Source organism: Cupressus sempervirens, chromosome 3 (assembly GCF_028749045.1).
Source record: "Cupressus sempervirens isolate cs-2001-9-10 chromosome 3, ASM2874904v1, whole genome shotgun sequence".
NCBI classification, from domain to species: Eukaryota; Viridiplantae; Streptophyta; class Pinopsida; order Cupressales; family Cupressaceae; genus Cupressus; species Cupressus sempervirens.
In genome coordinates, this window is record NC_143120.1 from 161,761,004 (window position 1) to 161,774,064 (window position 13,061).

The 13,061-nt window shown below is 34.4% G+C and overlaps 1 protein-coding gene across 2 annotated transcripts in view; it reads left to right on the forward strand.

Annotated features, from left to right (window-relative positions):
• The window catches only part of LOC149565262 (phosphoglucomutase, cytoplasmic), a 97,833-nt gene that overhangs the window by 55,069 nt on the left and 29,703 nt on the right, over window positions 1-13,061 (forward strand). For both annotated transcript variants that reach the window (XM_089818813.1, XM_089818812.1), the window contains exons 13-14: window positions 631-694; window positions 792-873. In XM_089818813.1, the coding sequence (XP_089674939.1) occupies window positions 631-694; window positions 792-873 (146 nt within the window). The remainder of the gene's footprint in view (window positions 1-630; window positions 695-791; window positions 874-13,061) is intronic.

Below are 13,061 nucleotides of genomic sequence, written 5' to 3' on the forward strand. Positions count from 1 at the left end.
CTTTGATCTCAAACCGTTGAACTTTGAACTATTGAATTTGCCCTAACCTGCATTTTTGAATTGGCAGATGTGAAGCTAAACTTTGAACTTTGAACTTGAAATATGTGGTTTAGGTTCAAGTTCGACAGCTCCCCGCAACATTGCCCCGTTGCATCTAAATTTGGACATTCTGCACTTTTAATCTTTGAACTTAAATTTTGGGTTATGAATCTTCATTTTGAACCTTAAACTTTGAGGTTCAAAGTTCAAGTTCAAGTTCAATACAACCTTGGGATGCTGCCCCTTTACAAATTATACTTCACAAAAACGTCATTAGCAGTAAAACCCACAAGGTACCAAAATAATTTAGGAATTCCTTCCATGGGGCTTATTGTCAAAAGTTTAAAACTAGGGTGCTGAAAGCAAGCTAGCAATACCCTTTGTCTGGGCTGATATACCTTTTCTCTTGTCTGCCATTTGCTGTCATGCATTTTCTATTCTATCATCCAGCTGTTATGCTGTCTCTTTTATCAGCTAACTGTAATGCAAGCGATTCTTTTGTAGATGATTTCCAACTACAAATGGAACCTACTTGGTTCATATTCTGTACTGTTGTTTCTCATGTAATGTTGGATGCAATCACTAATGCAGGAGCATGCCGACATCAGCTGCACTTGATGTGGTTGCCAAAAATTTAGGTCTCAAGTTTTTTGAGGTACGAATCCACTCTTATTTATATGGATTTTTCCCTTGGTACTGTTGTATAAGAGTAATGAGAGAATATGCCTTTTTCTATTGTATTCATAAACTAGGTGCCCACTGGTTGGAAGTTCTTTGGAAATTTAATGGATGCTGGAATGTGTTCTGTTTGTGGTGAAGAAAGCTTTGGCACTGGTGAGTTAGATATTTCTTCCCTTTTAAGAGTTATTTTTAGCATACATTACTTAGTGAATATTTAATGTGTGCACTTAAATGTAAAAGTTAATATAGACAAAAACAAAATCATAGCTCATTATGTCAGCATTGAAGTGGCATCTCTCTTCTCAAAAAGAAATGTATCTGTTTGCAAAGCTTCATATTGTTTGTTTCAACTGATGAGATTAAATGCTGCATTGAATTTCTAAAAGCTTTTCTAATTGAGTGTGTCAACTTTTGTATGTTTTTCTTGCAATCATTGTTGTCCATTCTGAGCTCCAACTCTGACTTCTTGTTTTGAATTGTAATTATGGTAGGTGATTTATTTTTTGTAACTTGGTAAAGATGTATAGATTTCAGAGTCTCATTAGTAGGTTAGCATTCATTTGTTTGATTTGAATGTATTTCTAGTTGATGTACATTTCTTGAATGTTTTGTTCCTTTGTTCTATTATGTACAGGTTGGTTGGAATTGCAAGTATTGTTGCTTTCCTCTTGTTAAATTCAGGAAATATGCAAACTGTTGATTCCATCCTCTTTTTGTTAAAGTTACACTGAACTTGATAAAGCTTATTGAATTCGATTATTCACTGTAATATATATTTTCCCCTTTATACTATCCAAAAATTTAACCTGTCCATGAGTTCCACCTTGTGCTTTCTTTTGTGAATAAACATTTATCATGTGTATTCAGGTTTTACTAAACTGTTATTTAAGGACCTTTTGAGGATGACATCCTTTCTAATTTATAACATGTACCGGAGTTATGCCATAATAGTTTTCTGTGGTTGTTATTCAATAATAAATGCATCACAAACTTGCTAATGGCTATGACTGATGAAAATTTAGTTGAAGATTATAAGACCAGACGCCCAATTTTTCTAATAAATCATAGCTTGATAGCTTATGCATTTCTTTTTAGTTGCCTTCTCTTCTGACTTTGCTGCAATCTTCATTTTTAATTGAGCAAGGCATGCCCACAAACATAAAGGGTTGGATCTCTTTTGAAGATTATAACACATGGACTCAAAATCTTCATAGATCTCCACAAAATTAGTAATCTATAGTCCATTCTATAAAACATGAAAATATCAATGTGCTAGATTTTTTGAACGGAAACATTTTTTGAAATCAAACGTTAATAATTCGATATGTATATGTATGGTAATAAATAAGGATGTAATAGCAGTTATTATTATTATTATATCACTCCTTAAACATTCTACATTCCACACCACATTTAATCTATTACTAAATGAAATAGAAAATAATATTTTGTACATCGTGTCATGAAATGCAAAGCTATTCTTGTTGTGATCATGTCATTCATGAATTCACGTGTACATTTTACTTGTGTACCATTGCCATTATTACTTAAACATGTCAGCATTTTTTTCAATTGGTATGAGAACTACAAGAGCTTGTGACACAATTTATATTTTAAGAGAAGATGTTTGTAAAGCATTTAGAGTTGTATTTCAGAATTCAGCAGAGTTTCCTTTGATCCACAAATAAGCCGAGTGAGGGCCTAATAGGAAATGATGAATAGTGTAAGTGGCTCTAGAAACATGAAGAACAAAGAGGGGTGACCTCCCAGGAAGTCCCAACGCTTCACCTTTGTGAGCATCACCTAGATCCAATGACTGCTAAGTGTTCCATTCATTCTCACGAGAGATGAGTTCATGTGAACCACTACTCATGAAATGAGTCAACAAGTTTGACTCAAGAACTGCATAGTTTGAAATTTCCCCTTTCTGATTTTTTACATTATATTTGCATTCTCTAATCAGATTTTTAAATTAAACAAACAACACTTTGAAAGATTATATAATTTTTCAAATAAACCCAAATCAGGTATGCTCGAAATAGTGCCAAAAAACTTCACAGCTTCACATATTATTGATAAATCTGATAATAGACATTTTTACAGAAATTTTGCCAGCATAATGGCCTAAAAAATGACATTTCCAGATCTGCAAAGAGTTTACACAACAACTCCAAAATGGAGGACAAATACAATGCTCATCGGGCCCCTGAAAACAACACAAAATAGCCCGAAAACACCATAAAACACTAGCAATCTATCACAGAAGTAGATTCACGACCCAAGACATGTATTCAGCTCTATTTTAACACCAAAAAGGCTACAATATAGCAGCAAACCAAACTGATATGAAAAACTCAACCAAAACACCAATCCTTACAAGAAACCCACCCGAAGACTCACAAATCTGCACTGTTCAGCACAAGGGAAAAGTCTGCATTAGCTTGCACATGGAATGAACTCAAACTCCCATCCTTAGCCTTTCTAGAAATCTGCAAACTCCCGTCTTTAGGTCTCCTTCTCCAGAGGTTTGGCAGCCTCTGAAGAACAACAAAGCAATGAGCAAAAATCAAGTTATAGAATGAGCCTGAAATGTCTCCAAACCTCTTTAAAGAGGGCATAACCCTAACTCACGACCAAGAGGGGTGAATAAGATATATTTTAATAATATTTAACATTTATTAATCCACCGGTTTCCAAATATTAGCCCCTTGTCCCAAAACTTTGCTTTTAACCCCGCTTGCCTTAGCAAAAATTATTAATTTTTTAAAAAATTATTTTGAAAACAGGACATGACATAGTTGAATCTTGATATCAATTTCACAATTTGACTTCATAGTTGAATCTTGATAGCAATTTCGCAATTTGACTTTCTATGGAAAATATCTCCTACTTTTTAAGTCAAGAACAAGATTCACCAAAGGGTCTAGTGGACATGGAGCCTTTCAAACAAGAGCTTGTAGAAATGTGCATTGGGTTAGCTCAAGAAGTGCGTGGCCATCCTATTAAGTATGATTGTGACTTTAGGGGTTCAAGGAATTGAAGCCCAAGATGGGCACTGACAATGAGGAAGTGCTAGGCATGCTCAAGGAGAGTGCAAAGAAAGGAGAAGAAGACTCAAGTAGTCCCAAATGGTTGAAGGGTATTGGTAGTCCTTGAATACTCGAGGAGTTAGTTCAAGAGAATTGAGGGTGTGTGAATGAGTAGAGAAACGTAGGAAATTTTCAAGCGGTCAAAGCTAGAAGCCAATGTCTAATAGTGGAGACAAGTGTGGACACTTTGGAGGACAGAGACAAGGTTGCACTAGGTCCAAGGGTTGTTCTATTGTGTTGGACAAGAGAAATGGCTAGGAGCTATAGGGGTACTAGAGTGAAGGAGACCCTTCTGAAGGATTGGCGTGGTCTTCTCTTTTATAAGGGTGTGCAAGCAAATTGAGTGTTGGGAACACTTGATTCTTAGAGGCATAGTCTAGGTTCAAGAGAGGAATCATTTGCAATGCAAGGCACAAGTAAGGTTTGGCAATGCCGCATGTAATTAGGCCTTTGTCGAGAGAAAGAAACATATATGGGTTGTGCATTGATTTATAGCTTTGTGACAATATCAAGAGATCACCTAAAAGAATTGTTAAGAGTGGTTCACCCATCAAACAAGTGACATCCACAAACTGAATATAGGAAAGTGATTGCATACCTTTTGACATTTGTAATGTGATAACTGAAAATAGAGATAGGATGCTTGATGTGCTTTGACAACTTGCCAAGTCCTTTTGCTTGAGCTAGAAAGAGATGAGAGGATTTCCTTGATGCAAGCCTCTTTTCAGAATGAAAAATAATAGAACCATTATAATTACAAAAAGAAAGGAGAGGTACAAAAAATCATTAATGATTGAATCCAATCATTATAAAAACCAAAGGCATTATATATTTCCAAAAGCTTCAATATACTTCTTCATATGCCTCAGAAAAATCAAGATACATGAACACAAAACTTTTATTGGTAACATGCATAGAGTGGATAGCTTCTTGGACAATAGCACTAGACTATCAAGGGTTTGGTGTCCTTGAACAAATACCCTTGTTTAGGAGAATAATAAAAAGGAATTATTTGTTTTAGCTGCAAAGTATTAGATTAGGAAGAAAAAAAGGTATAAACATGATCTTTCATAGGCATTAGACCATTAAAAAAGTTGTTAGGAGCTTTTAACATTTGTTTTGAAGTGTGTAGATTCTTAGAAGGCTTCAAAATGTGATTTTATACTATATTCTAGAAAGCTATTATGGACCCAATAGAATATCTATGTGGAGCTAGGATTTTATCTTTGTCATTGAAATAATCTTGCCATGTCATCTATTATTCTCACCTTGGTAGGGAAGCAAGGTAAGAATGCTGTTGTTGTACCAGTTGGTCATCCAATAACTTGCTCTAATCATCCATGGAAATAGAGCCATTGAGAAAGGAACTATCTAGTGAGGAGATAAGTTTTGGAATGCATTTTAATGATATGTTTCTCATAAACAAAGAAATCAAAAGGGGCTTATAACTTTCTCATGAAAGTGAGAACAAAGTGTAATTGGATATGTTGAATGGAATCATGGGTCCAATCCCGATCCATCCTTTTTGTGAATCTTCTTGAAAGCATTAACATGTTTTTGTCCTAAAACATAGTAGCGAATTTTTTTTTGAGAAAGAAAAAAAATGGAATTCTGGTCCCTTTCTTTTAGCTATTTAGCGTGAGATTTTTGTTGCTCAATGATTTCATCCTATAGCTTAGTTTTTTCTTATTGATTTTCTAGTTTAGAATGCTGAGTTTAGAGATTCTTCTTATGTCCTAATCTTGAACACAACCTTTAATCACCTCCAACCAATGCAAAATATTCCTTTTGCTCTGCATAATATTAGAATGAAGAAAATTTCCATTCTTCAAGTTTTTCGTTTGACAAAAATATTAAAATTTGTGTCATGATTATGTTTAGCCTTATGCCACCAAAGTCTAATCTTTTCTTCTAGGTCATTTTATTGTTGGGTCACGTGAGCTGAAATCTTAATTTTTGTGTTTAAAAGGATTCTTTTGAGGCAAAGCTATGGGCCAATGATTGGAGCCCACACGCTCTAAGATGGAAGAAGTAAGTCAAATGTTTTGAGAAGGCCAAGAATCACCAACCAAAAATCTATTTAAATGTTCTTCAATGAAAGCATCCCTAGTGCTTCAACTGTTAGAAGTGAAAGAACCATTGCTACAAGGCATATCAATTAAATGAAATTAATTATTTTTATGTAGAATAGGAAGACTAACTAGATGAAGGGTAGGAACTCCACTCCCCTTAATGAGGAATAAGATAACATTAAAGTCACCTCTTGTAATTCAAGGATAATTCCAAGGAGAAGCTCCTCTATGAACTTGTAGATGATCCTAGAGTTTAACCTTACCTTGTAGAGCTTTGGTAGTATAACAATTAGTCTTTACGACATTGTGAGTGTTGGATGTGAGAAGAACCTTTAAAGAGAGACCACAATTGCAGCATAAGAAATATTTTGAAGACAAATATTTAAAGTTTCAAACACACATGACGATGATATAGACCAAGGGAATAATACAATACTTTCATAATATCTACCAATGCTGTAGTGAAAAACATAGTAGGAAACTTTGTTTCTTGAATTACAAAATACAATTGTTAAAATCTTCAACAATTTGTCTAACAAAGTTTTGTTTTATGTCTGTGATCAAGCCCTTTACATTCTAGGAAAGAATCGTGATTGAGATGGGCGAAGGAAGGATGAGTCATTTAATTGAGAAGACTGAAAGCTAGCAGGGGTTCTCCTAAATGTTTGACTTATCATGGTCATGTAGATTGGAGTTTTGTGAACACTCCTACATGTAGGATGAAACACTTTGTCTTCCAAGATGTAACACCAAATAACAACTCCTCTCTTGGACAAGAAAGCTTATATGCTCAGTAATGTATATGATTGTGTGATCAACTAAGAAAACCCCAAGATTCCTTCTAATTAAGGACTTAATTAGTTACATGATGTGATTTTTTGGGTATCACTAAGGGACTTACGCTATTCATTTAATAGATATAAACTATGCAAATGCCAATAATTTAACAATGTAGACTCTTCAATTGCTTCTCACCTTGCATAGCCACATTGCCCATTCTGAAGCAAATGTTTGGGAGTGATTGGTTGGAGACTCCTTATGTCAAGAAGCTTGAAGCAGAGAAGGTTGTGAAGGATGTGTTTGATGTTAGATTTGGCAAGGTAACGGAGGAGACCGTCAATGTAAGTTTTCAAACCTTGATTAATGATTTATCATTTAATTTTTAGATATTGCAATTTGCTGATTTTTGTTAAAAAAAATGATGTTTAGGTGTCGAAAAAATTGGTGAAGGTTCTATGAATTGTTGATGGGGATAAAAACCCCATGATGTCTCTATATGAGGCCATGGATAGGACCAAAGAGGCCATCTAACACTTGTATAGGTCAATGAGACCAAATATAGACCAATATGGAACATAATCGATCATAGGTGGAACCGACAACTCCACCAACATATTTATGTTGTTGCCCACTACTTGAACCCCAAGTATTACTTCGAACACTTTCAAAGCTGATGTAGAGGTTCAAGTTGGCATGGACATGTGTTTGACAATTAGTTGTTGATGTGGAGCTTTGAGACCTCGTAATTGATGAGTCACAGAGTTACAAGAGGGAAGAGGGGCCATTGTTTTCTTTGCTTGAGTGCAATCATATGAGATACAACCTGTAGGCAAGTAAATGTTAAATATTGTAGTGTCGATTGGATGATTTCAAATTTCAATTGATGAAATCAAATGTTTGAATGACCTATCGGTCTCAAACATTTGATATCTATCCTTCATGATTATTATCATAGAGAATTAGTATTATTGATAAAAAAGTGAATATATATATATATATATATATATATATATATATATATATATATATATACATAAAAGTTATTATCACATTCTTAATCATGATAATAAGAAAGTAACTTGAAACACAAAAAAGAAATCTACATGTGCTATTACAAGTCACAACAATGACAACTCTATTAAAACTTAACATGGTATTAGAGCAAAGTCCGAGAGGATATTTGTCATTCCCTACAAATTGGTAGATGATGAAACATTAAGAACTAGAGACCAATATTAGACTTGCAAGTCATTGTCGTAGACACTACGAAGGAGCAGATTGGATCTATTAAAATATCCAATATTGTTTGAGATTAGATGAGAACACATATGGAAGGAATTAGTAATATTTTTTATGTTGGCAGTGGGATACAAAGGAATAAGAATTGCATTGGAGGACAGACCCAAAAAGAATAAGTCTGCGATCCAAATAGAAGGAATACGTATCAAATATAGTCGGCAGCTAGAAAAAAGGGATTGTCATTGTAACTGAAACAACCAAAAGTATTATATAAGTCAGAAATTAATATATTATAAAAAGGGGGAAACAATGACCATTCAACCGGTGATTTATTCACAAGTGTTTTTTATAGACCAATGTGCTTTGTCATAGCAAAAAAGGCGGGGTCAAGGAATGGGAGGGAAAATGTAGTGGATTGTCAACAACAAACAATACAAATTATAGTTAGGCTTAGCTGGTCATTATCCATTAAATGACAATTTAATAACTAGAACCTTGTTTCCAAGTTGTTGTATGTATTGGAAGACAAGGATACAAATTATTATATTGACATATGCAATGCAGAAAGAGAAGAATGTCATAAATCAGAGGAATACATTGAAGGTTGTTCTTATTCATGCCATGCATTAAAGGAGAACCTGAGAAGTTGTGTTGCGTATAGCCTTGGAAATGCCAGATGGAGGTTGAACACGTATGTTTGGGCAGAAATGACTCTTTAGTTGGGGCATTAAAGAAGGAAGATTCACAACACAGGAGAAGGATGGGTGTGTGGTGGGAAGAAACATGTGGTTTGGAGAAGCATAGGCAAGGCACACATGGAGGAGTGAGATCCATGTATCCTTTCGTGATTTGGTGTACAAGAGTGAGATCTGCGTACTTCAAAAATGGGGCTAGAGGTAAGCTGCTAAAAAATTATCTCAATCTAGCAACAATTGAGATCTTAATTGTTGAACTACCACAAGAGATATGTCAAGGCTTTATACAATGTTGGATTAAAAAAAAAGAATATTCCATCATGGGAACCTAGGTTACTTTTACATAATCATCAACCTTTCCCCAATTTCATAAAGAAGTACAATCCAAGCTATGATCATTTGTCCTTGATAAATTATCTATGCCCATATGCTTAGATTAAAGATTCAAACATCATCTTAAGAATGAAGAAATAACTTGTTGTCATGGGGTTGAGTTGGTGGAACATATGTAGATAGGTTCTAACATTCAAAGGGAATCTGAAAATCCATTACAGGAAACCTTGTACAAGGAGGTTAGAAAAGTTGATATCAGCTTTAGAGGGAGTTTGACATTTCATTAGAAGTAACCTTGGACAAGAAGGTCAAAAGGTTAGTTTTTCTTCGTGAAGGAGGACTTCAAAGTGCAATCCCTCGTAATACATTCTTCTCAATGAGAGAATTTTGAGGTGAAAACCCTTATTTTTTGATATGGTTCATGGTGGATGTCATGACAACGCCACATGAGAGTAGCCATAGTGACTTCATATAAAATTTTGATGTCATATGTGTGACTACATGATTTTTAATGGGCCTGCCCCCTGTATACATCACGAGGAGTGATGACTTGCAAATGATTATCACTTGTATTTGTTCAAGTTACTAGAAGGTGAAGATCTTACAATAACTTAATCTTCTATTATGATGGATATCTTATGATGTCTAAGCAGATCATGATAGAGTAACTCTTTCATTGTGGATTAATTTTCTTAAACAAACCATGAATGTAATGCTCCTATGGTAAGTATTATTAAGGATACGTGTACACATACCTTATGAACAACCGAGTACTTGGTGAATATCATGTAACTTGATATTCTATTGAGGCAATATTAATTATATTATTTATCCTCCCTAGCTAAAAGGGAGTGTTAATGATTGCAGCGTGAATCGGATGATTCCAATCAATGAAATCAAATGTTTGAATGACCTATTGGTCTCAAACATTTAGTATCTACCCTTCATGATTATTATCATGGAGCATTAGTAGCAAATATTTTTGATAACTAATGAGAGTTAAAGAGACGTCTCTCTACGGAGACATGCTTCTTATTTTCATATACGTATGTATTGAGAAGGTAACTTGAAACACACAAAAAAAATCTACAAGTGCTATTACAAGTTACAACAATGACAAATCTATTAAAACTTAACAAAGAACTTATGTTTAGTTTTATTATACCATTTATTTCGCTTATTAATTTTATTGGAATCTTCACCACATTATAAATGGTTTTTTATCCTTGTAGATCTGTGGTGGAATCTTCAAAAGCTTGCCATCCAAATATTATCGCAACCTTGTAGTGCTTTTGGTTGTGAGCAAAACTTGAGTATTTTTGAGAATGTACACACAAATAAGCACAACATGTTGACTCAGACATGCTTGATTGACTTGTTTATGCACAATACAGCCCGTGGTTGCATGAAAAGAAGGTGCAAGGGTAAGCTTCATATGAAGCACTTGACTTGATGAGAGTGATCCATATTCAATAGATTGGATTTCTCTTCTTGATGGTGATGATGTAGATGCGCATGTGGATCCTTTATTGACTGATGAACAACTAGTTGGGTTTGAGATTTACGAAGATGACTGGGATGTAGAAGTGGCAACACGTGAGGAGGAACATGATCCTGGCATCCAGTAGAGGCTTCTCTTGAGGCACCTATTCAAGCGCCTATTGAAGATGCTGCAATTGCTTCAATACCACTCATGCAACAACAATGATCTCTTTTGAGTCGTAGTCATACACGTAATCTATGATTTCTACTTGTAGCTTTTGTTGATATAGAAACTTGAACTTAATATGTACTTAGAAGTGTAAATTCATGGAGTTGACTTCTATATGTATTGAACTTATATATATTCAAATGCCATACTTGCTTTTTGCTCTATGATTCTATGTTAATCTACTAAGTGTTAATTGCTATGCATTCATCTCAAAACTTTGATTAATATATGATGGATATCTCAAATTAGTATATGGTTTACAGATTTGGTGTATATATGTGTTTTTAAAAATATTTTAAGAAATTGTATATTTTCAAATGTTCGATAAAAGTGTTGATTTATTGCTAATTTTTTAGCCGAGCTTTTAGTGATTTCGAGATTTCAAAGTTTTTGGGCCTATTGAGATATTACGGAGTTTGAGTTTTTCAACTTTGCTTGCAACCCAAAACTTAAGGTTTATGAATTGATCTCTCTTCTTTGTTGCTTGATCTTTTGCTGCTTTGCTCAAATTTCCTTTGGTTCTAACTTTTCACTTGACTTTCCTTTTCTTGAGGCTTCTCTTGAGGCACCTATTCAAGCGCCTATTGAAGATGCTGCAATTGCTTCAATACCACTCATGCAACAACAGTGATCTCTTTTGAGTCATAGTCATACACGTAATCTATGATTTCTACTTGTAGCTTTTGTTGATATAGAAACTTGAACTTAATATGTACTTAGAAGTGTACTTTCATGGAGTTGACTTCTATATGTATTGAACTTATATATATTCAAATGCCATACTTGCTTTTTGCTCTATGATTCTATGTTAATCTACTAAGTTTTAATTGCTATGTATTCATCTCAAAACTTTGATTAATATATGGTGGATATCTCAAATTAGTATATGGTTTACAGATTTGGTGTATATATGTGTTTTTAAAAATATTTTAAGAAATTGTATATTTTCAAATGTTCGATAAAAGTGTTGATTTATTGCTAATTTTTTAGCCGAGCTTTTAGTGATTCCGAGATTTCAAAGTTTTTGGGCCTATTGAGATATTGCAGAGTTTGAGTTTTTCAACTTTGCTTGCAACCCAAAACTTAAGGTTTATGAATTGATCTCTCTTCTTTGTTGCTTGATCTTTTGCTGCTTTGCTCAAATTTCCTTTGGTTCTAACTTTTCACTTGACTTTCCTTTTCTTTTGCTCTGTTAGTCAAAGTGTTAGCTAGGGACACGTCCTCGATATTTTTTAAGGCATCCCTATCATGGAAATGTCCTGGGAACAAGGGATGCCTAGGGTTACTTTGACTTCTAGAGGAAATTTGATTTTGACTCTAAAGGTAACACAAGTTTGGCATATGAATTCAGCTAATTCTTTTTAAAGGTTCTATTAGGTGTAAGTGCATGCTTTGTCCATGTTTTTGTATGAATATTTTAAATTTCTCTACACATTTCAATTTTCACTATTGTTAAATAGCTGTCCTTAAATTGGCAAAAAAAAATATTGTGGTCTTGGATACTCATCCTCTATGCCATGCCATACCTGCCCCAGAAACTTGGGGTAACCTTTGCTAGTAAGCCACTTGAGGTTCTCTAGTTCAACTTAATTCCAAAGGCCATATTCTTGTTCTCCCAAAGTCCACAAGCTTTCCGTGCACTCAAACTTCACGAGTTGTATGATTCTCCACTTGGTGAGAAAATTGACTAAGTCTTGGAACCTCATATGGCATTTATGATTTCAGAAATCTCATGGTCTCCTAGACTCCAACTTTACTCTAAGGCCATTCAAAGACTTGTCATCTAAGAGCTCAAAAGCTGTTTCTATGCCACTAAAACTACTAAACTACTAGCTGGTAAAGAAAAAAGATGGGTCCCCATTTGCAATGGGGCAATGGTGTGAAAACCTCACAGCAGGTCAATGTTATGACATGCTTTGAATGCCTCTTGTCTCCTTTGTTTTTATTTTGATTTTGTTCAACACTCAAAGCCTGGTTAAAAGATACAAAGATTTTCTTGTTTATCAAAGCTCATGAAATCATAGGGGTTTTAGATACATGTTCATGCGTTTCTAAGACAAGAAAAGCTGCTTAAGCTTCTAGAGATTCATAGTTGTTAAGAATAAAAGAGTGTTCTTGGCAAAAACAATATTCATACTTGGCATCAAAGAAACATGATGTTCATTAGCAATGGTAGTAAGCATATCTGGAAACTCCCTAGAAAGTGAAAGGTGTCATTGAAAAAATTAGCATCTTGCAATTTACATTGACTTTTTTGGACATGCATTATTTCATCATTTTCTGGATTGGCTACCATCGTTTCCTAGCTTTTGTTTTGATCATTGTGAAATCTGATAGGTATTCTTCCCAGAATAGAAAATTTATACTTAGTTCTCTTATACTGTTGCATACATCTTCAGGATAACAGAAGAAAACCGAAACC